Source organism: Nothobranchius furzeri, chromosome 12, assembly GCF_043380555.1.
Source record: "Nothobranchius furzeri strain GRZ-AD chromosome 12, NfurGRZ-RIMD1, whole genome shotgun sequence".
Taxonomy (NCBI): Eukaryota; Metazoa; Chordata; class Actinopteri; order Cyprinodontiformes; family Nothobranchiidae; genus Nothobranchius; species Nothobranchius furzeri.
This window is the reverse complement of record NC_091752.1, coordinates 69880184-69899720: the sequence shown is the minus strand read 5'-3', so window position 1 is coordinate 69899720 and position 19537 is coordinate 69880184. Positions and strand designations below refer to the sequence as shown.

Below are 19537 nucleotides of genomic sequence, written 5' to 3'. Positions count from 1 at the left end.
ATTGACGATGAAGAGTTCAACAATATTCAAAACTCTGTGTAAGTATTCAGATGTTAATAAAATGTGTCTAATTTTCCATACTAAAAACTTTATATTGTGTATGTTCAGGATAGAGTCATCAGATGACACATGGTCACCAAACAGAGAACCAGAAGTTGATTCGTCTTCAGAGGAGGACGAAACCATCGAGATGGACAGCGGTACTGATGACAGCGGTGATGAGGACTACACACCTTATACACACATAAGGTAATTCTTTTCGTTTAACATTCTATAAAACTGCAATAGCGCATAGATAATACAGGACCGGAGCAGCATTACAAAAAACATTACAACTTGAGACTCTGCAAGAAATTAACATAGAGGATACAGTTCATGACCAGATCCACTTTATTTAAATCGTTTTATTGATTATCGTCTTATGAAAGATAACTTTGACGTACATGAGCGACCGGTACTGGCTGCTGTCACCTGTTGTGAGCAGCTCTCTGCTGTCTGAGGGTAGGCCCCGCCCACAACGCCGCGGCTGCTGTGGCTCCCAGGGTTTTCTTTACTGTGGGAAATGGCTAATAATGGCTCTTTGATGGGAACAGGTTGCCGACCCCTGGTTTAAGTGTTTCAAATTTTTTTATGATTTCGATTAAAAATAAAGGAGCCCGGCCCGGCCCGTGTCCGAGGTAATTACACAGTCATTGGCCTGAAGCCCGGCCCGAGGGCCATCGGGCTGGGCCGACCCGAGGGCCTAGGGCTTCAGTGCAGGGATCTACTACAAGTTATGGCATGTGTCATTTCAGATACCATAAAATATTCAACAAAAAATCAAGATGCTAGAGGCTGTATTCTGAGAAGGTGGCAAAAGACTACTCCTACATCCCACAGATCCAAACCATGATCGTCAACCAACGTTTGACAAGCAAGAAAGGTCTTCCTCGACGCTACAAGCTAAGGCCTGAGGATCCAAGGCGTTACGGTTTGCTGTCCGGAGTCCCTGCACCACCAACAGAGGAACTTCTACAACCCCTACGGACTCGCGGTGATGGTAAAATAAAACATTATCTGCCTTACATCTTCCACACAATAGTCCATTGCTAATTGAGTTTATTTTTTATTTACAGGTAAAACTTTGCCACAGACATCGGTGTTGGGGGAGGCAAGAGAAAACCCAAAACCTTCTTTATTTTTGTTTCCTGTTTATTTTATTTTTTTAAATAAAGATGTATTTTGGGGAAATAAGGACTAATAATTTAAAAATGTATGTAAAATGCTGGAGGTAGACATAAGTTTTTGTTGTTGTGCAGGAGTTTTAAAATGTATGGTATTTTTACAAATGCAACACAGAGTTATGCTTTAGAACACTTTATTAGAGCATCAAACACAAATATATAAAAAACAAACTGATGTAAAATATTAAATATATACATTTATTTACAATCATCTTGGAAAAAAACCAGTGTAATTACCATTGGGGTCAGGGAGTTTTTCCCTTATCCTCCAGAAGCTACAAACTGTCTGTAAGCGGCATGGCGGAACTGTCTGTCGTCCTCACCAGGGTCCGGGTCATCATAAACCGCTCGAAACTCATTCCACAATGTTCTGGCCAGGCGAAGAACACCATTTTGCAGAATAAACTCCTCCATGTGTGGTACAGTTGAAATACATATCTGGGGAGGCTGTTGGCAGCATTTCTTTTCCAAATCAGTTGGCATATCTCTGCAGTGGGAGCATACACACCATGAAGGTTGATTGGGTGTTGGAGGTGTTGTGGCAGGTGGACCAGAGAGGGCAAGTACATCAAAGAGAACACCAGGGTCTCTGTCCAGCACCATGGTAAGGATGTCAATAGCCTGCTGAGGGTTCAGGTTCTGTATGTGTTGCTACAAAAGTGGAAAGAGATGCTACAGCAACACTTTTTAGGATAATTTAGTGTAATTTTGTTATGCTTACACGTTCAAAGTCTATTCGCTCGGAACGAAGATTCCGAACTCGAGAGAGATCTTCATCTCCAAGGTCCACGGCTGAGTGTCTCGCACTTCTTCGGCCTCTAGACGCACCACGGCCTCTGGATGCACCACGGCTTTGAGATGATGGTGGGCATCTCCTTTTTGCACCACGTCTTGAGGATGCAATGGGAGGTTCAAACTCTTCCTCAGAGGATTCCTCAATCACTGAACTCTAAATTGTATTAGAATAAAAAAATTATACTAATATCAAAAGTACTCTTGCATATTAATCAATTTTGACACAGATCAGGTTTACATCTAGTCAAAATTAGGGCTAAACCAACAATAAACAAACTATGAAAACAACCATGATTATAGGAGGACTACACAGAATGCAGTGTTTATTCATGATTTCTACATAAATTATATGCTTTGATATATTCATCCCATCTTGAATGGCAAAGCAATTAAAAATAAGCTAATTACTCATAATAAATGATAAAAATGTGATAGGATTACTTTTATTTACAATATACATTGTCAACTGTTACTGGTATTTTAAAATATAAATATATTTATAGATATTCTTTATAAAATGCCTTTTGTAAACAGTAAGTGTTTAAGGTGCTGGTTAAAAACAACTTTCTTACCTCAGATAACTCCATTGCTAACACTAGCTCAGCTCTATTATGAAGAAGCAATGCTGCTCTGGTGTTGACTCTGCTTTTCCAGCGCGTGCACATTGGGAGGTGTGGCTTTCGGCTCTATCAGGAAGGGCGGGGGAGTGAGCAACAGCCGTTCGAATTTAAAAATCTCCTCCTTCTCACCCTGACGGCGTCATTTTACGGATTGTGCCTTTAAGATAAACGAGCGTTGACGATCTTGACAGGGTTTCCTCTCCCCACCAGGATAAGCATCACTTATTCATGTAAAATTTATTTATTTTTTCATGTCTGACTTTAACCGCATCTAATACTGTATTACGGCGTGAGCGTAACAGCGACAACTTAAGATCGATGTGTGAGCAGCCTGAGAGGTCGGGTGTTTTCATCTGAACCCTTATAACCTCCAGCAGGCTACGCTGCACTATTGACGTGTTAGCGCGCGGCGCTAACAACTTAGTGACGTGACATGTCTCGGAGAAAGCGTAAAAACACGTTGGACGCTTCTTCTGAAGCGGGAAAATAACACCTCTTCTTAAGCAGAGCACGACGTCGCCTCGACTGAGTTGGATAACATTGACCCAGCACAGCCACTGGGTCGTTGGAGCTGCCCCGTGACTGCCTGATGGAAAACCAGCGGGTTTCATCAAGCTCGTAACGTTTCTTGTTTTTGCTGGGGACCCCCTGTATTTTACTGCTCCCTCCTGCAGTCTTCCCCTATTAACATTTAAAATGATTCTGTAAATTCGTGTATCAATAGAAAAAATCTCTGCCTCTGCCAGCTGCAGTAAATGTAGCCTCCAAATAATAAATAAGAGGTGCATTCATCTGTGTATCTCCTTTGATCCGCATTAGTGATGTTCTCAGCACCAGAACAGTGAAGCAAAGAAACAGATTCCTGAGTTTGTTATAATTTTATTTGTTAGGTGCATCTAACCTGTTCTATTTTTCTCTGAAATGAGATCAAATCAGTGCTTCTATGGGTTGTCTCCACTCTGCACTAGAACATTTTACTTTATTTAGAGACGTGTCATAATTTCAGAGTGCTCTTAAAGCTGCAGTTTGACTTGCTCTCATGTTTCCATAAGACCACCACCCACTCGACTAGGACATTAAATTCACTGAGCTGCATGCTGACTTAGCGACTGCTCTCTGGAGTCACATGTGGAGGCTGTAGTAAGCATTTTGTTTTTGTCTTTAGCGCTGCAGACCATTTATTGCAGCACGGATTTACTGAATAGTTTCACAACTTTTAAATCAAAAAGATAATCAGTCCATCGCCATTCTCCTTCCCGGCACCTCCGTTCTGCTGACTCCAACCTCCTTTCCCCTTTCAGAACAAAACATGGCACCATGGGGGATCGAGCCTTTGCAGCCGCTGCCCCACACTTTGGAACTCTCTCCCACTGAAACATCAGGAACGCCGTCTCTCTTTCTACTTTTAAGTCACTGCTTAAAACCCACTTCTTTAAATTGGCCTTCTCTTAAGATCAACCCAGCATCCCCCAGTCTGTTTACTATGTTTCATGTTGTTTTATTATGTGTTTATTGCATTTTTTGTGAAGCCTGACTGACCTAAAAAGCCCTAGACAAGTTTAATGTATTATTATTATTATTATTATTATTATCACTTACAACCGCAGAAGGCAAAGTGTGTCCCCACTCCCTGTTCAGCCATTTTCCTGCACCAGATCTGGCGTTTACAGATGTTTCACACCTGTGTGAATAACACAGCTGTCTAAGAGAAAAACCACTTCTCCAACTCATTTACTTATTTACATATCTGAAAGGTGGCAGCCCTACCTGTGTCCATGCTGTCCAGGTCCAGGTGGTGAAGAACACACGATGAATCAGTCCCAGCTGATGGATGATCCTGAAGTGGTAGCAGGTTTTCTTTAGCCGTGTTTAGCTAACAGCTGCAATAGAAACAAAGCAGGAGAGCTGATTAAGATGCTGCTTCAGAACAACGCAGGAGATTAAAGATCCAACGCTTTGGTTCTGATCAGCTGAGGACAGATCCAGTCTGGAAAAGAAGACCTTCGGTCATCAGAGTTCACAGAGTTCTCTTCTGTTCTTCCGGTATCCGCCCTGAATCGGCTGCAGGTCGTCCAGAACGCTGCTGCCAGGTTCTTGACAAGTACACACCGACGTAGCCATATTACCCCTGTCCTGGCACATCTTCACTGGCTCCCTGTCACTTTCAGAGTGCAGTTTAAGTTACTGACCTTTGTGTTTAAAGCTCTCAATGACCTGGCACCTCCCTATCTCTCTGACCTGCTCACTCCATATGTGCCCACGCGCACGTTGAGGTCGGCTGACCTTTTGCTGCTGTGCACGCCGCGGATGCGATTCAAATCGCGGGGTGAACGAGCATTTGTCCATGCTGCCCCAAAGCTATGGAACTCATTGCCCATTGGAGTTGGGCAGGCTCCATCTCTGGCGGTTTTTAAATCTCGTTTAAAGACCCACTTTTACGCTTTGGCTTTTAGACAGTGACTCGTTTTAGTGTTTTATTGTATCGTTGTTTTAATGTGTTCTTAGTATTCATCATGCCTCCATCTAAATAGGATAGATTATCCAGAGTTTTCTCTGTAGTTATGCTGCTATAGGCTTACACTGCTGGAGGACACACTGACCACTTTCCACACTCTGCTTTCTTCTACTATCTGCTCTTTAACTGTATTACTTTCTGCCATTTCAGCTGTTAACTTTATTTTCTCTCTAACCCCGGCTTTCCACAGGAGCCGTCAGCAGCGCGAGTCGGCCGCGTCTCAGGAGCAGCATGTCGCGGCCTTTACGCGCCGGTTCTATTTTCTACACGCGACGCCTCTGAAACGGGTCAAGTTCGACATTTTTGGGGAAGGAAAGACAGGAAATAGGACGCAGAAATGGAGAGAAGCTCCCGAGATTTTCAGAATAAAGAACGTACTGCCTTCCGGTTGCTTTACTTTTAAAAAAGGTTACTAACTGTGCGTCCCCGTGAGAAGTTATCACCTAGCTAGCGGTCTCCTTTGTTTTTCAGGTCCGTATTGGCGATTATAAAACGGACAGAACATAAAACACAAACCATGTTGTAGTTTTCTCCTGCTTGTTGTTGTGTTTACTGACGAAGTCACTCGTGTGACTTCGTGCTCGGTCGGTGACAGCTGCTCCCCTGCTGCTTCACGTCTCGTGGGAAGGGCCAAGCAGCAGCTTACGCGAGCAAGACGTGCTGCTGCAGTAACGTGCTGCTGACGGCTCCCGTGGAATCCCGGGGTAAGTGTTTTTCTCCCCAGAAGAAGCAACAACGATGTTCTGCTGAGCTGTGGTGGCCTCATGGAGGGGGCCATCGTCTAGCACACTGCTGCTAACCACTTAAACATTCTCCCTCTCCTGATAACAACTTTTTGCTTTCCTTGACGTTGGACGTGTTACTGCTAAGCCCTTTTCAGACAGACATTCTGGAACATTTGTGGACAATTCAATCCGGTTTTTAACCGGAACTGTGTTTTCAGACACACCACTTTTGTACCGGAACTTGTCCTTTCAGCTGCGTTCACACAGCAGGGAAAAGTTCCAGATGTCTGACGGCGGCGGGGGGGTGGTGGGGGGAGAGAGAATCGGACTCATGTTAAAGGTTGGTTTATGCTTGACGCGTCCGCGAGGTCCGCACGGCTCGGCGCGGAAAAGTTGCGTCATTTTGCGTCATTTTAACAACCACGCCCCTCCACCGCGTCTCCGCACGGCCCAAGATTTCCGCAACGCGCACCTCGGAAAATTTCTAACCACGCGGACGGTCGGACGCGGAAAAACATGGCGGACCGGCACGGCAGAGGTTCGTAAATACAGACATTTATATGATTCAGCTCTCAGAGATCACCGTGGTCAACATGTAGTTAATAATTCTTGGAGAGAAATAGCTCGCACTGTCGGAAAAGACGAGAACGCTGTTAAAAATGCTGAAATGCCGTGTTGTAAACAGTAATTTCTACTTCTACTATGGTGTAGTGTTGGATGCATGCTGTAGAGCTCCATGCTGCCCCATACAGTTTGGGAGAATATTGGCTCACCGCAGAGACGAGCCGCACAAACCATAAACGCTGCGAGTTGTGAAGCGCGTTCCAGCCGCGAGCCGCATCACCGCGCGGAAAGTGAATGCGTCAAGCATAAACCAAGCTTAAGAAGAAGAAGAAGAAAACATCATTTCTATAGCGCCTCTCAAGATAAAAATCACGAGGCGCTTAAGCATAATTCTGCGCACACGAAGACGCATAAGAGACCTGGATGATGAAGCTCAATGGTTAAAGGAATCACTGAAGCGGTGTGATGCGCTCCGTCGCGCGTCTAGACGGTACCGTAGGAGGCGAGCTGCCATGGTTCGCCGCATGCTACAGCAGCGGGCTATCTAGGCGCGCACAGCGTCCCCCGGTCCCCTCCCCCTCCCTCTTGTCCGGAACTTTACCTCACCAGTCTGAAGCAGCCACCCTGTCCGTAACAAGTCCGGACCTGTTACTAGGGGCTTCGTCCGGTTAAATTCCGGAACACGTTATCCGGATGTTTGTATTCAGACAGAAAGGTCTTACGGACAGATTCCGGAACATTTCCGTTTTTCATGGCCTGTCTGAAGGGGGCTCTAGTTTATCCATTTAATTATAGATTCACTAGGATAAATACAATAAAGTTTATCTCACCAAATAGAATATTTACTAAGACATCACAATATAACTATCGACGTGTGTGTGTGTGTGTGTGTGTGTGTGTGTGTGTGTGCGTGTGTGTGTGTTTTCTATCTTCTCGATCCCCAGTGAGTCGTGGAGGATGGCTGCTTATACTGAGCCAGGATTCTCTGGAGGTTTCTTCCTGTTAAAAGGGAGTTTTCCTCTCCACTGTCGCTGCATGCTTGCTTAGTATGAGGATTGCTGTAAAGTCACGGACACTAGTCAGTGACTTTACAGCAATTTGCTGGGTTCCTTATATAGGACACATTATTTCTGATTGGCTTAATGAAGTGTGAATTGGAATGTTTATTATGTGAAGTGCCTTGAGACGACTCTTGTCGTGATTTGGCGCTATATAAATAAACTTGAATTGAAATGAATTTTATCTGCTCTTGATTGGGATTTTTATCCTCTGTTTTAGTTCTTTCGAATGGTTGGGTTTTGTTTTAGCCTGTGCAGCACTTTGGGCAACTCCCATGCTACGTTTTAAATGTGCTATATAAATAAACTATGCTATGCTATGTCTTTTTACCCCGGGTTTCCACGGGAGCCGTCAGCAGCACGTTACTGCAGCAGCACGTCTAGCTGCTGCTTGGCCCTTCCCACGAGACGCGACGCAGCAGAGGAGCAGCTGTCACCGACAGGGCACGAAGTCACACGAGTGACTTCGTCAGTAAACACAACAACAAGCAGGAGAAAACTACAACATGGCTCCAAAATGTTTGTGTTTTTATATTCTGTCCGTTTTATAATCACCAATACGGACCTGAAAAACAAAGGAGACCGCTAGCTAGGTGATAACTTCTCACAGGGCCGCACAGTTAGTAACCTTTTTTAAAGTAAAGCGACCGGAAGGCAGTACGTTCTTTATTCTGAAAATCTCGGGAGCTTCTCTCCATTTCCGCATACGATTTCCTGTCTTTCCTTCCCCAAAAATGTCGAACTTGACCCGTTTCAGAGGCGTCGCGCGTAGAAAATAGAACCGGCGCGTAAAGGCCGCGACATGCTGCTCCTGAGACGCGGCCGACTCGCGCTGCTGACGGCTCCTGTGGAAAAGGTTCTGTTGACCACAGCCGTTCCTATCAGCAGCTATGACGTGCTGCTGCAGTAACGTGCTGCTGACGGCTGCTGTGAAAAGCCGGGGTTACGGGGACGGTGAGAGAAAGCCAGCTGTTAGACAGTGCTGAAAACACCGGCTGAGCGGGGCATCAAGCGGGACAAAAAGCAGGTCACATCAAAGCTAAAGGTTCTGAAAAAGAAATTTCATCAGTCTGACGTGTCTTCCATCTGACGCTGATCACACGACCCTGTACGTCACATGCGGGGGGCGCCCAGCGACCTCCCTATATCCTGTCTTGGTTTGAGAGGTGCCTGATGGCAGTTTATTCTAGCTTCAGCTTTACTACTATAAATGCCAAAATCCTCCCCAGGGAGCTGCGGCAAATCCCGCTCTGGAAACGCTCTGGTCCTGTAACAACAGCTAGTCATTCATCCACCAGTACCTGTGTCCATGCTGTCCAGGTCCAGGTGGTGAAGAACACACGATGAATCAGTCCCAGCTGATGGATGATCCTGAAGTGGTAGCAGGTTTTCTTTAGCCGTGTTTAGCTAACAGCTGCAATAGAAACAAAGCAGGAGAGCTGATTAAGATGCTGCTTCAGAACAACGCAGGAGATTAAAGATCCAACGCTTTGGTTCTGATCAGCTGAGGACAGATCCAGTCTGGAAAAGAGGACCTTTGCTCACCAGAGTTCACAGAGTTCTCTTCTGTTCTTCCAGCTACAGACTAAATAGAAGATGGATGCTCTACAAAAATACTAACAACGGTTTCTCCTGTTTAGTTCTGTCTGGTGGCTCACTAAAAGTCAAATCCAGCATGGCAGCATCTCATGGAGCCAACAAGGAAAGCAAGGTGTGATATCAGCAGAGGGCTGGAAGCTGAAAAGGTAAAGAACAACACAACCTGAGGGTTCCTCGTCTCCAGCTGAGCCAAGAGCACTAAAGGGTTTCGTTTAGAGTTTACATGAAGAAGCAGTGAGTTTATTTATTTATTTATTCTTTATTTAACCAGGAAGGTCCCATTGAGATCACAAACCTTACTTTCAAGGGAGTCCTGGCCAAGAGGCAGCTCCACGGACGTTTAATGTACATGAAAACACAGGAATCCCAGCTAAATGAACTTTAGGTGTGTTTTAGCAGAATGCTATTGTGTTTTCAGTATTATTATTGATTACTAAGTCATTATATTATACATTTACTCAGTAGAATGTGTCTTTCTAAAGTTGTATTTATTTTTATTTACATGTAAATATGCATCCCTGAAAAACATCTGCTTAACGAATGCTCTGAAACATCAGCTGGCATTTCTTTTTAGCCTGTTTTGTCTATTTAATACTTGCTACTTGGTTCATTTTCATGCTGAATGCTGTTGAGTAAACTTCTGTCTGTAGCAAGGAGCTGCTGTTGTGTGTTTGTGTGTCTGTTCTATGGATCTCTTAATTAAAACTTTTTAACGGTAATAAAATAGTTTGTTGATTTTAAACAGGGAAAACCCCACTCGCGATTTAGCGATAGCATGATGCTAACTCCATTAGGCCGCTAGCGTGCTTTCCCTCACAAAGAAACGGTGTCCACTCACCAAGTGAACTGCTCCACTCACTAAAGACGGTAAATGTTCCAGATCCAACTACGTTACTGACTGTACTACCGACTACTGACTACCAAAACTCACCAAGTCCACCGAGTTATCTCAGAACTGCACAGCTTCTAGGTCGTGTCTCGGCAACTACAGTTGGCTACAGCTTAGTTGTAGCACGAGGCGCGGAGTGGGCACAACAATACCATATATGGAAACGGTGCCATTGCTTTCCGGAACTCAAGGGGGCGCTAATGTCGAGCTACCGTTTTGGAAAAATCTTTATTCAAACTGTTCATGAAACAATATATAAATCTAGGTAAACTATCGTAATTTCTATATTTCTGATTCATTAATAGTTAATGTTTATTACAATATTTTTGTACGTCGTTGTACTAAACATGACACAGTCAACAATCATTTAAAACTATAATTTTCAATAATCTTCATCAAAGAATGACTGATTCTTCACACTTTTCACATCACTTTAATTTTTTTAAATCAGTGTGGTATTTTTTAAACGCCAATGTCATTCGAAATCTCATGAGGATGATTTTTACAAATGGCCTAGTTTTATACTATTTGTATGAAACTGTAACCATTTGAGTTTGATGAGACTATTCATGGTATTTAAAACTGATATTTAAACCTAATTCCTCCAAAGATGTAACATCAGCTCTCCTAAGTGTCACCTGTGTCTCAAAATGAAATGAGTTGTCCTGATTTAATTTTTTTGTTGTTTTATCATGTAACCTAATGAAAAAATTGGGTAAATGTGTGGAGAAAACTTTCCATTTTAGCAAAAAGAATAACTTCCAAAAGGATGGCTCTGTTGAACAGCTGCTGAAAATGACTTTTATGGATTTTAGTTTCATTTCAATATAATTTCTAAAAACATGTGAAACTCCAAAAATTAGAATGTTGCACATTAATTTATTTAAGTAAAAGCAAAACCAATTGCAAAGTACTTATGTCTGACAATTTTCTATTTAAAAGCAGTGTTGGATTTTTTTAATGTAATATTCTAATTGTCTGAATTTTTGAATGCAGGGTTTTCATCATCTGTAAGCCATAATTATTACAATTATAACAAATAAAGGCTGAAATATCTGGCTTTGTATGGAATGAGTCTTATTACTGAAATAAATAAACTTTTTCACTATATTCTCATGTTTTGAGTTTTACTTGTAATTTGATTTTTTATTAAGTTCATTTGACTCATTTTTATATAAACTTCAACCAATTTTTCAAGAAACTTTATTCTCAAACAGAGGAACAACAGGATATTGTTTAAAAAAATCAAAACAGCAGCAGTTCTTTTCAACAATACAAAAAAACACATTTGAGTGCACTTGAGTCTGCAGAAATATGAGAACACAATTAGAATATTTTAGTTATTTTTGGACAAATGTGTCAACGTTTAATTTAAATTTAATAAATATGAACTTTACTTTTTACATAACTAATAAGTAAAAGCATGAACTAACCTGCAGTGCATTCCTCAACACAAGGCAAAAATGTATTGACAGTAGCAAATGATCATCACAGTTGTGGACGCCATCTTGCCAGTCTTGATCGCTACACCATGTCACAGTTAGGGCAAACTTTCCTGTATGTCGATGTACCTAAAAGGATAAAAAAAACATGTTACAATTACATCCTAGAGCTGGAATGATGGAAACTACAGTTAACTATATTTCTAATCAAAGCACTGAAAATTGCAAACCTTTAACTACACCATTATGAGTCACTATTTTAGCAGTTGCAGTTATCAGCTGAGGACCAACAAGAGTGTTCTGTCCACATTGTGTGCATGTAGTCTCAGATGGAATGAGATGTGTGGGGAATCCATGAGAATCTTGGCGTCTCTGCTGCTGGTGATCAGTGTTTTGGAAGATCGGAAGGTATTTTCTTGTGAGCAATCAAATACTTGATCATCCTTTCAGCTGCTGAATCTGGATAAAACGCTTATATTGGGTGAAATCTGCCTAGCCCTCCATCTCCTCGCATTGTTTTATTTTGAAACGTATTTTATTTTGAAAAGAGGAAGTGGGATTCTCCCCTTTCAACTCTTATCTTTCTGTTGAACCATGAGTTCTTTTGAACGGTTCAACTTTGGAAGCCATCGAGACACGACCTAGAAGCTGTGCTGTTCTGAGATAACTCGGTGGACTTGGTGAGTTTTGGTAGTCAGTAGTCGGTAGTACAGTCAGTAACGTAGTTGGATCTGGAACATTTACCGTCTTTAGTGAGTGGAGCAGTTCACTTGGTGAGTGGACACCGTTTCTTTGTGAGGGAAAGCACGCTAGCGGCCTAATGGAGTTAGCATTATGCTATCGCTAAATCGCGAGTGGGGGTTTCCCTGTTTAAAATCAACAAACTATTTTATTACCGTTAAATAGTTTTAATAAAGAGATCCATAGAACAGGCGCGTGCACGCTCACACACAGACACACACACACACAACAGCAGCTCCTTGCTACAGACAGAAGTTTACTCAACAGCATTCAGCATGAAAATGAACCAAGTAGCAAGTATTAAATAGACAAAACAGGCTAAAAAGAAATGCCAGCTGATGTTTCAGAGCATTCGTTAAGCAGATGTTTTTCAGGGATGCATATTTACATGCAGGGCCGTTGCTAGCTCTTTTGGTGCCCTAAGCACAAAGGCATCGTGGTGCCCCCCCCCCCCCCCAGCAGAAAAAACAACACAATAACACAGTATGTGCAAGCTCTTCGCCTTAAATTCTCTTTAATTCTCTTGTATGCACAAACTGCTTATTGTTTCCAAAAAGTAGGATTGATATTTACAAAATATAACATACACAACACAGGAACTCCATATTGTTATTATTTAGAACTATGTAACAGGTCCACACACCACAAGCACCGGTTGTGGCACATGTGTTTCTCCAATGTTATTTTCAGATGCATTTTCAGATCCAGGACTCACTCTGCCTTCAGAAGTGCTGGCTGTGGGCTGTGCTCGGTCTGTAGGTGTGCTTTACTTTGTTATTCCTGGTCAGGGCTGGGTGATGTTGTAGAAGGTTCAGACGTGATGGCTGACAACTGATCTTGAGCTCTTGAACTGCTGGTGGAGGGCTGATCTGAACTTTTGGCGTGAGCTCCTCCTTGAATGTACTTGTTCATTGAGTCTGCATTCAGACACAAAAAGATCATTTGTCATATTCATTCTATAATAAGATAAAAGTTTTAAACCATGGTAAAAATACTGCAATAGATTATTTATAGGTTAATATTGGCTTATAAATCACTGGCATGTGACATGACTAAACTCAAAACTATTTAACCTTTATTAAGAACTAGAGAGGCACAATATACACATTTTATACACAACTAGAAAATTCTGAATAAGAAGGGAGGAGGTTAGCATAATGGACTTTTTTCTTTAAATTATACCATCAGCAGCTGATGTTCCTCTTGGCCCGTAAATGTTTATGAAATATAAATCAACATAGAGCAAATACCTAATTTGAAAATAGGTTTATCTAATTTTTCATATTAAATCTCAGTTACATAGCCTATAGGCCACATAGGATATTTAATAATGATATAAATCATGTCCACAGTTAAATCATGATTAATCACAAACAGCTGCTTATTTAAAAATAACACTTCTTACTTTACCTTGACGGTGTTTTTGTCCTTCCTGTTGTTGTGATATTTAAGTATTTGGGTGGACAAATATGATTCATTTGTTTATTTCTGTTTCAAAACGGCACAGATGGGCCTATCTGACCTCACAGAGGAAACTTTATTTTACTTGAGAAAGATGTTTTAAGATGAACTTATTTAAACAAAATAATCTTCAAACTCTTCCAGGTGTATTTTTAGATGAACAACCTTTAACACTGTTCAGACTTATTTGTTGATACAAGTCACATGAACAGACTGATTTCCCTTTGTTGCATTTAACTATTTCTTCTTCTTTAAAGAAGTGCTGATTCAGAAGAGAATAACTGCATTTAGGAAGATGATGACTTGCTACGTTTTTTTCTCCAGCAGTAAAAAAGCTCTAAAGCTTCTCTGAGTTTCTCTCCCTCTCAGCCTCTCTCACTCAGCTACTAACGAACGCCCGGTAGGCGGACGGGAGGCTGCGGGACAGAGTGGCGCATTATACTTTTAACAGACTGGAGAAGCAGAGAACGAAATCTGCCCAAACCACGCAGATAGAGTCAAAATGTTAAATGTACGGAAGCAGAGTGCAAAAAACACCAAATAAAAGTCCTGAAAAGCAGCATGCTTACCAAACTCGGTAAAATTTGACCAAAAACAGATTAATTAACAGCAGTAAAAAGTCCGAATTTAAGCTAGGTCAAACGACCCTCTGAACTTCACCACACCCGTGTTTAAAATTAGAAAAAGATAAAAAAATTAAGAATTTCCATTAAAATACTTGTCTTATCTGCAATCGAACCAACAGCATCATCCCGCTGTTTTTCTTTTGTCTCTTTACTGCCCCAGACTCCTGCAGCCTTTTCTGAGCCATGACTGTGCCCGCGGCATCCTCCGCAGGTGTCTGCGGGGGGGGGTGGGGGGCGACACGGTCCATCTCCTTTCCTTTTTGTATTGTTTTCTCTCTGTAAACATGCTGTTAACTTGCTTTGCACATCTTCTAATTGAAATTTGTCTTTATCAAATACATATTATTTTTTCACAAGCTTGCATTTGGTGCCCCTCCCCTGGCGTGGTGCCCTACACGCTGTGCGTGGTGTGCGTGTGCGGAGCGCCGGCGCTGTTTACATGTAAATAAAAATAAATACAACTTTAGAAAGACACATTCTACTGAGTAAATGTATAATATAATGACTTAGTAATCAATAATAATACTGAGAACACAATAGCATTCTGCTAAAACACACCTAAAGTTCATTTAGCTGGGATTCCTGTGTTTTCATGTACATTACACGTCCGTGGAGCTGCCTCTTGGCCAGGACTCCCTTGAAAGTAAGGTTTGTGATCTCAATGGGACCTTCCTGGTTAAATAAAGAATAAATAAATAAATAAACTCACTACTTCTTCATGTAAACTCTAAACGAAACCCTTTAGTGCTCTTGGCTCAGCTGGAGACGAGGAACCCTCAGGTTGTGTTGTTCTTGACCTTTTCAGCTTCCAGCCCTCTGCTGATATCACACCTTGCTTTCCTTGTTGGCTCCATGAGATGCTGCCATGCTGGATTTGACTTTTAGTGAGCCACCAGACAGAACTAAACAGGAGAAGCCGTTGTTAGTATTTTTGTAGAGCATCCATCTTCAATTTAGTCTGTAGCTGGAAGAATAGAAGAGAAGTCTGTGAACTCTGGTGAGCAAAGGTCCTCTTTTCCAGACTGGATCTGTCCTCAGCTGATCAGAACCAAAGCGTTGGATCTTTAATCTCCTGCGTTGTTCTGAAGCAGCATCTTAATCAGCTCTCCTGCTTTGTTTCTATTGCAGCTGTTAGCTAAACACGGCTAAAGAAAACCTGCTACCACTTCAGGATCATCCATCAGCTGGGACTGATTCATCGTGTGTTCTTCACCACCTGGACCTGGGCAGCATGGACACAGGTAGGGCTGCCACCTTTCAGATATGTAAATAAGTAAATGAGTTGGAGAAGTGGTTTTTCTCTTAGACAGCTGTGTTATTCACACAGGTGTGAAACATCTGTAAACGCCAGATCTGGTGCAGGAAAATGGCTGAACAGGGAGTGGAGACACACTTTGCCTTCTGCGGTTGTAAGTGATAATAATAATAATAATAATAATAATAATAATAATACATTAAACTTGTCTAGCACTTTTTAGGTCAGTCAGGCTTCACAAAAAATGCAATAAACACATAATAAAACAACATGAAACATAGTAAACAGACTGGGGGATGCTGGGTTGATCTTAAGAGAAGGCCAATTTAAAGAAGTGGGTTTTAAGCAGTGACTTAAAAGTAGAAAGAGAGACGGCGTTCCTGATGTTTAGTGGGAGAGAGTTCCAAAGTGTGGGGGCAGCGGCTGCAAAGGCTCGATCCCCCATGGTGCCATGTTTTGTTCTGAAAGGGGAAAGGAGGTTGGAGTCAGCAGAACGGAGGTGCCGGGAAGGAGAATGGCGATGGACTGATTATCTTTTTGATTTAAAAGTTGTGAAACTATTCAGTATATCCGTTAGGGCTGCTCAATTAATCGAATTTTAATCACGATTACGATCTGAGTTTTGAACGATTATAAAAAACAAAACAAGCCGATTATTTGCTCCTCCCACTTGCGCTGCCCTGAGTTGCAAATGAAGCGCTCCTCCACAGTGTTGCCAACTTGGCGACTTTGACGCTATTTCTAACAGCTTCTCAGACCCCCTTCTTGACTTTTTAATCCTAAAAGTACCTAGCGAACACCTCAGAAACATCTCTGGTAACCCTTAGCTACTTTCTGGATAACTGTCGTCGACATTTCCTGCAGGTTAGCTAAACACTCCGCCTGCGCTGCGGACCGTTCTTCAGGACATTAGGAAAGGGAATGATGTAGTGATGTGTCAGTCGCTAAAGACAGCTCTCGGAGCCGGCTCCTTGTTGGATTAACCAGAGTGAGTGACACACACACTGCACCTGCGGACTCCTGAGCCACTAAAAACGGCTAAATGTGCGCGTGCGGCACGCTAAACACACGTGCAGCTTGCCCCAATTGCTGTGAGACCAGGTTGGGGGGTGGGGGGTGCAGCTGTGGTTGGGACAATTACATTAACTGATGGACTTGTAAATAAATAGTTTATAAGGTAGAAATAAGTTTCTCACGCTGATTAATAATAACGAATCTCTCTGAGGACACAGTGCTAGTGCACTCTCCTACAGCACCTTGACACGACTAAATACGTATTATGCAGCATTTTGTGAACATCAATTTATTTATATTTATTTGTTATAAATGCCACTGTATAATTCTTGTTGTCAGTATTTGCAAGATATTAGTATTTGGGTCTGTACTGGTTAGACTTAAATGAGTTAAACCAAGGTCTATAGTCCTTGGGTCATAAACTATGAGCTATAAGTATATTGGTCTTTTTATACTGGGAATCAGGAGTTATTTTAGTGATCATCTTGTTTATTTTTGTCCTGATTGTGCCCTGAGCAATTTTATGACTGAATAAAAACAAATAAAATCAACATAAATTGAAAAATCGTCCTAAATAATCGTGATCTCAATTTCAGTCACCATAATCGTGATTATTATTTTTGCCATAATCGAGCAGCCCTAATATCCATGCTGCAATAAATGGTCTGCAGCGCTAAAGACAAAAACAAAATGCTTACTACAGCCTCCACATGTGACTCCAGAGAGCAGTCGCTAAGTCAGCATGCAGCTCAGTGAATTTGTGAAGTGCCTTGAGATGACTCTTGTCGTGATTTGGCGCTATATAAATAAAATTGAATTGAATTGGAGTGTTCTAATCTAAGCTTCTGGCGATTAATAGAATATTCCATTTGACAACGTTTCAAGTGAAACAAAACTGGTTTGCTGCTAAAAAATATGAAATAAAACAACAAAATGATCAGGCTGAAATAACAGACTCTTATTATGAAAGGCTCAATAATATGCATCAGATTGGTGTTTAGTTCCTTTTTCCCATCTGATATTTATAGTTAAAATATTTTTATATATTTGACCTACATTTCAGTAACATTTTAGGTTTGTATTAATAACACTCATCTTAGTCATAATAACACATAAATATATGCAGTAAAATATAATGCATTTCATTAACATGCACTTGTGTTGGAAATGGTAATAACATTTAATTTCTGCTGCTAACAATGTAATGGTGGCATGTCTATTATGTACGGGTTAGCAATAATCCAGTTCAAATTATGTTCAAAGATAGAAGCGTTTGTGAATTATACAGGTGCTGGCCAGTAAATTAGAATATCATCAAAAGGTTGAAAATATTTCAGTAATTCCATTCAAAACGTGAAACTTGTACATTATATTCATGCAATGCACACAGACCAATGTATTTCCAATGTTCATTACATTTAAATTTGATATTCATAAGTGACAACTAATGAAAACTCCAAATTTGGTATCTCAAAAAATTAGAATATTCTGAAAAGGCTGAATATAGAAGACACCTGCTGCCACTCTAATCAGCTGATTTACTCAAAACACCTGCAAAGGCCTTTAAAAGGTCCCTCAGTCTTGTTTTGAAGGCACCACAATCATGGGGAAGACTTCTGACTTAACAGCTGTCCAAAAGACAATCATTGACACCTTGCACAAGGAGGGCAAGACACAAAAGGTGATTGCTAAAGAAGCTGGCTGTTCGCAGAGCTCTGTGTCCAAGCACATTAACAGACAGGCGAAGGGACGGAAAAAATGTGGTAGAAAAAAGTGTACAAGCTCTAGGGATAACCGCACCCTGCAGAGAATTGTGACGACAAACCCATTCAAAAATGTGGGGGAGATCCACAAAGAGTGGACTGCAGCTGGAGTCAGCGCTTCAAGAACCACCACGAGGAGACTCATGAAAGACATGGGATTCAGGTGTCGCATTCCGTGTGTCAAGCCACTCTTGAACAAGAAACAGCGCAAGAAGCGTCTCGCCTGGGCCAAGGACAAAAAGGACTGGACTGATGCTGAGTGGTCCAAAGTTATGTTTTCTGATGAAAGCAAGTTCTGCATTTCCTTTGGAAATCAAGGACCCAGAGTCTGGAGGAAGAGCGGAGAAGCACAGAATCCACGTTGCATGAGGTCCAGTGTAAAGTTTCCACCGTCAGTGATGGTGTGGGGTGCCATGTCATCTGCCGGTGTTGGCCCACTCTGTTTCCTGAGGTCCAGGGTCAATGCAGCCGTCTACCAGGAAGTTTTAGAGCACTTCATGCTTCCTGCTGCTGACCAACTTTATGGGGATGCAGACTTCACCTTTCAACAGGACTTGGCACCTGCACACAGTGCCAAAACCACCAGCACCTGGTTCAAGGACCATGGTATCCCTGTCCTTGATTGGCCAGCAAACTCGCCTGACCTTAACCCCATAGAAAATCTATGGGGTATTGTGAAGCGGAGGATGCAATACGCTAGACCCAACAATGCAGAGGAGCTGAAGACGACTATCAGAGCAACCTGGGCTCTCATAACACCTGAGCAGTGCCACAGACTGATCGAGTCCATGCCACGCCGCATTACTGCAGTTATTGAGGCAAAAGGAGCCCCGACTAAGTATTGAGTGCTATACATGCACATTCTTTTCATGTTCATTCTTTTCAGTTGGCCAACATTAGAGAAACAAACATTTTTTCATTGGCCTTTAGAATATTCTAATTTTCTGAGATACCAGATTTGATGTTTTCATTGGTTGTCACCTATAAATATCAAAATTAAACGTAATAAACATCGGAAATACATTGGTCTGTGTGCATTGCATGAATATAATGTACAAGTTTCACGTTTTGAATGGAATTACTGAAATATTTTCAACCTTTTGATGATATTCTAATTTACTGGCCAGCACCTGTATACTACAACGGCTTGCCGTAGACTTGTAGCTGTAATGTGACCCGTATCTGCAGCGGTTCTGATCCGTAGTGCTGCAGGATGCAGAATAAACAGGATGGTGGGGACTTTTCAT

General features: G+C 41.9%; 2 protein-coding genes across 13 annotated transcripts in view; one reads left to right on the top strand and one right to left on the bottom strand.

Annotated features, from left to right (window-relative positions):
- Positions 1-10132, bottom strand: part of LOC129165475 (uncharacterized) — a 32341-nt gene extending 22209 nt beyond the window's left edge. For 2 of the 5 annotated variants that reach the window (XM_070542992.1, XM_070542994.1), the window contains exons 1-4: positions 10031-10132; positions 8802-8914; positions 4406-4518; positions 4238-4319 (exon numbers count right to left, since the gene is read on the bottom strand). In XM_070542992.1, coding sequence (XP_070399093.1) covers positions 4238-4280 — 43 coding nt within the window. In that variant the 5' untranslated portion in view covers positions 4281-4319; positions 4406-4518; positions 8802-8914; positions 10031-10132. Of the gene's footprint in view, positions 1-1340; positions 1875-1944; positions 2173-4237; positions 4519-8801; positions 8915-10030 lie in introns of those variants that run through there. The other 3 variants (XM_070542991.1, XM_070542993.1, XM_070542995.1) reach the window with 2 other exon arrangements.
- LOC107378932 (gastrula zinc finger protein XlCGF57.1) overlaps positions 1-19537 on the top strand; it is a 63217-nt gene that overhangs the window by 12215 nt on the left and 31465 nt on the right. For 2 of the 8 annotated variants that reach the window (XR_011515800.1, XR_011515799.1), the window contains 2 exons: positions 109-249; positions 795-1229. The gene's annotated coding sequence lies outside the window, so the exon portion shown is untranslated. Of the gene's footprint in view, positions 1-108; positions 250-794; positions 1230-10456; positions 12111-15386; positions 15668-19537 lie in introns of those variants that run through there. The other 6 variants (XM_070542970.1, XM_070542973.1, XR_011515801.1 and 3 more) reach the window with 5 other exon arrangements.